Genomic DNA, 3,230 nt, shown 5'->3' on the forward strand with positions numbered 1-3,230 from the left:
TTGCGTATAGCTTTTCGGATCTAAGGGTCTCCAATACTAACCTCAAGTGTTGAAAGGAAATAGGCATAAGGGTAAGATTGATGTTAGATATATTCCAGGGGAAAAAGGTGAAGAAGATGGTCCTGTTATTATCCCAATTGAAAATCTAAAAAATGCGAGTATTCCTTATGTGAATACTTTATATGGATATATGATTGATAAGAAATTGGCTTTTCCAGTGATCCAAAAGGAGGTCAGAAGGCTATGGAAGAATGTGGGTCTTGAAGAGGTATTCATGAATAATAAAGGGATCTTCTTTTTTAAATTCAGTGATGAACAAGGGATGTTATCTATTCTTGAAGGAAGTCCATGGTTAATGTTCAATAATATGCCTTTATTTCTACAAAGATGGAGACCAGGTTTGACTTTAACTAAAAATAGACATGATAAGATTCCGGTTTGGGTCAAAATTTATGATTTACCTTTGGAGGTTTGGAGTGGGGATAATCTGTGCATTATTGCTAGTAAATTGGGAATTCCTCTTGCGTTTGATTCTTTTACTGAAGAGATGTGTTTGGAACATAAAGGGAGGAATGCTTATGCTAGGATCCTTATCGAAATGTCAGCTGATAAAGAATGGAAGAGAAACATTGATATCTCAACGTGGGATTTTGTTACTAATTCTGCTGTTATTCAATGCTTTGATGTGGAATATGCTTGGATGCCAACTAGATGCAGTCATTGTAAAGTGTTTGGGCACATAGATAAGGTCTGTATGGCTAGTATGATGGGTGCTAAATCTATGCAAAAAGGTGGCAGTGGGAGTAGCAAGGAAGATAAAGGGAAAAATGTGATTGATGATGAAGGATTTACAGAATTTACTAATAAGAAAAATAAAAATATTAAAGATGGAGAAGGTACAAGCAATTCTATGTGGAAAGCTGCTAATATAGGTAATCAGAAAAATAATGGGAAGAGTAATTTCTCAAGAGTGGGGAATAAGTTTAGGGGACAATATGGGAACAAAGGTGGAAATGGTTGGGGACAAAATGGGAATTGGAATAACAAAGGAGTGGGGCATTGGAATTTGGAGAAGAATAAAAAATTTGAAAAGGTGGTTTCTGGACAGTATAACAATAATGATCAGGTAAATAATGGAGACAAAAGACAGGTGGCTATAAAGAAGAATGTCAATGGTATGGCTGAGATTAAGAAGAGTGATAAGAAAACTGATAGCAGCAATAAAAATAGCTTTGAAGTTTTGGGAATGATTGATGAGGAAGCTATAATTGGAATGGAATAGGATGACAAAAGAGATAAAATTGGTGTTCAATTTGATGATCTGAATTGCACTCTCTCTGTTACTGATGACAACAGGTTGAAACATAATGAGATTCATAATATAGGCATTAGCAATGAGGATCTTGTGATGTTTAATGCTGAAAAGAAGATGGATAGCAAGAGGAATAATGATAGTAGCAGTATTAGTGGATTATCTCAGGCATTTGAGGTGGTAAATGCCAAAAATCATGTTATTAGTCAATGATGTCGATTGGTGTATGGAATGTTAGGGGGTTAAATAAAGCTGTTAAGCAAAAAGAGGTTATGGATGTTATAAGGGATAATAAGCTGGGAATGTGTGCTGTTGTTGAATCCCATGTCAAAATTTCAAATTTAAAGAATATGTGTAGTAAATCTTTTGGAGACTGGGATTGGGTTTCTAATAACAAACATTGTGATATTGGTACTAGAATAATTGTTGGATGGGATCCAAAATTATTTGATGTTATGGTTTTATCTCAATCGAAACAGGTGATTCATTGCTTTGTCAAATTTTCTGGTTCTAATTATAGCATGTTTTTTTCCTTCATCTATGCTACTTCCGATTATATTGAAAGAAGGGCTTTATGGGAAGATTTGAAAAAATTCAGCTTAACTGTGAAAAAGGAAGCTTGGTGTATTTTGGGTGATTTCAATGTTGTGTTAAAAGATTCCGATTATTCAGAAGGATGCTCGAGATGTCTGAAAGGAGTTGATGATTTTCATGATTGTATCAATTTTATTGAAGTTGAAGACTTGAATAGCACTCGGTTTCAATTCACTTGGAATAAATCTCCTTCTGGGAATAAAGGAATTTTAAAGAAGCTGGATAGGATTATGGTCAACACGAAATTCATTTCTGATTATCCTTCAGCTTATGCTGCTTTTAAACCATACAGAACTTCTGATCACTGTCCTGCTATTCTTTTCATTCCTAATGGTAAATTGAGATGGAAATCTTCCTTTAGATTTGCTAATTTCATTGCGGATAAAGAAGAATTTCTGCCTATGGTGAAGGATATATGGTCTTCAAATATTGAAGGTTTTTTTTATGTTCAAAGTTACTCAGAAACTGAAAATGTTGAAGAGACAGTGTAAACAGCTGTGTAGCAAATTCAGAGGATCGGGAAGGAAAATTAAGGATCTAAGGGAGCAATTGGGAAATATTCAGATGAAAATTGATCAGGAGCCGTTTAATGCTTCATATCGGGAGGAGCATGCTAATATTCTTTTTGAATATAATGTTGCTTGTAATGATGAAGAAAAGCTGCTTTCTCAAAGATCTAAGATCAAATGGCTTTCTGATGGGGATAATAACACTAAATTTTTTCACAGTTGTTTGAAAAGTAGGATTAACAGGAATCGAATTTTGATGGTGCTTGATGAGGATGGAAGATGGATTAGGGGGAAGGCTATGAAGGAGAAATTTATTAATCATTTTAAGAATTTCTTGGGATGTGAAGTTGCCACTGATTTGTCTATACTTAATAATGATTTTTTTATTAATAAGTTAGATAAAAAAGTGGCAATGAATATGATAAGAGTGGTCATAGATGAAGAAGTTAAAGTAGCTATGTTTGATATTGCTGACAATCATGCCCCTGGTCCTGATGGTTTTTCCTCTAAGTTTTTTAAGAGTGCTTGGAGTATTGTTGGGACAGATATTTGTAAAGCTGTGAGGGAATTTTTCTGGACAGGAAAATTATTGAAGGGTATTAATGCTACTAGGATTGTGTTGATTCCTAAAGTGGAAGAACCGAGGAAAGTTACTGATTTTCGGCCTATTGCCTGCTGCAACATTTTTTATAAATGTATCAGTAAAATAATAGTTAACAAAATAAGGGGCAGCTTAAGTGATATAGTTAGCCATAACCAATCTGCTTTTATTCAAGGAAGATCAATTCTTGACAATATTCTCCTTGCTCAAGAAG

At 34.4% G+C, this 3,230-nt stretch overlaps 1 protein-coding gene across 1 annotated transcript; it reads left to right on the forward strand.

Moving 5' to 3' along the window:
- The first annotated feature begins 1,524 nt into the window (after positions 1 to 1,524).
- LOC145029800 (uncharacterized) lies at positions 1,525 to 2,397 on the forward strand. The gene has a single exon (XM_078978258.1). The coding sequence runs from the start codon at positions 1,525 to 1,527 to the stop codon at positions 2,395 to 2,397; it is 873 nt and encodes a 290-aa protein (XP_078834384.1).
- The last annotated feature ends 833 nt before the right edge of the window (positions 2,398 to 3,230 follow it).

The sequence above is a fragment of the Lactuca saligna genome, chromosome 2 (genome assembly GCF_052625555.1).
Source record: "Lactuca saligna cultivar CGN05327 chromosome 2, ASM5262555v1, whole genome shotgun sequence".
Taxonomy (NCBI): domain Eukaryota; kingdom Viridiplantae; phylum Streptophyta; class Magnoliopsida; order Asterales; family Asteraceae; genus Lactuca; species Lactuca saligna.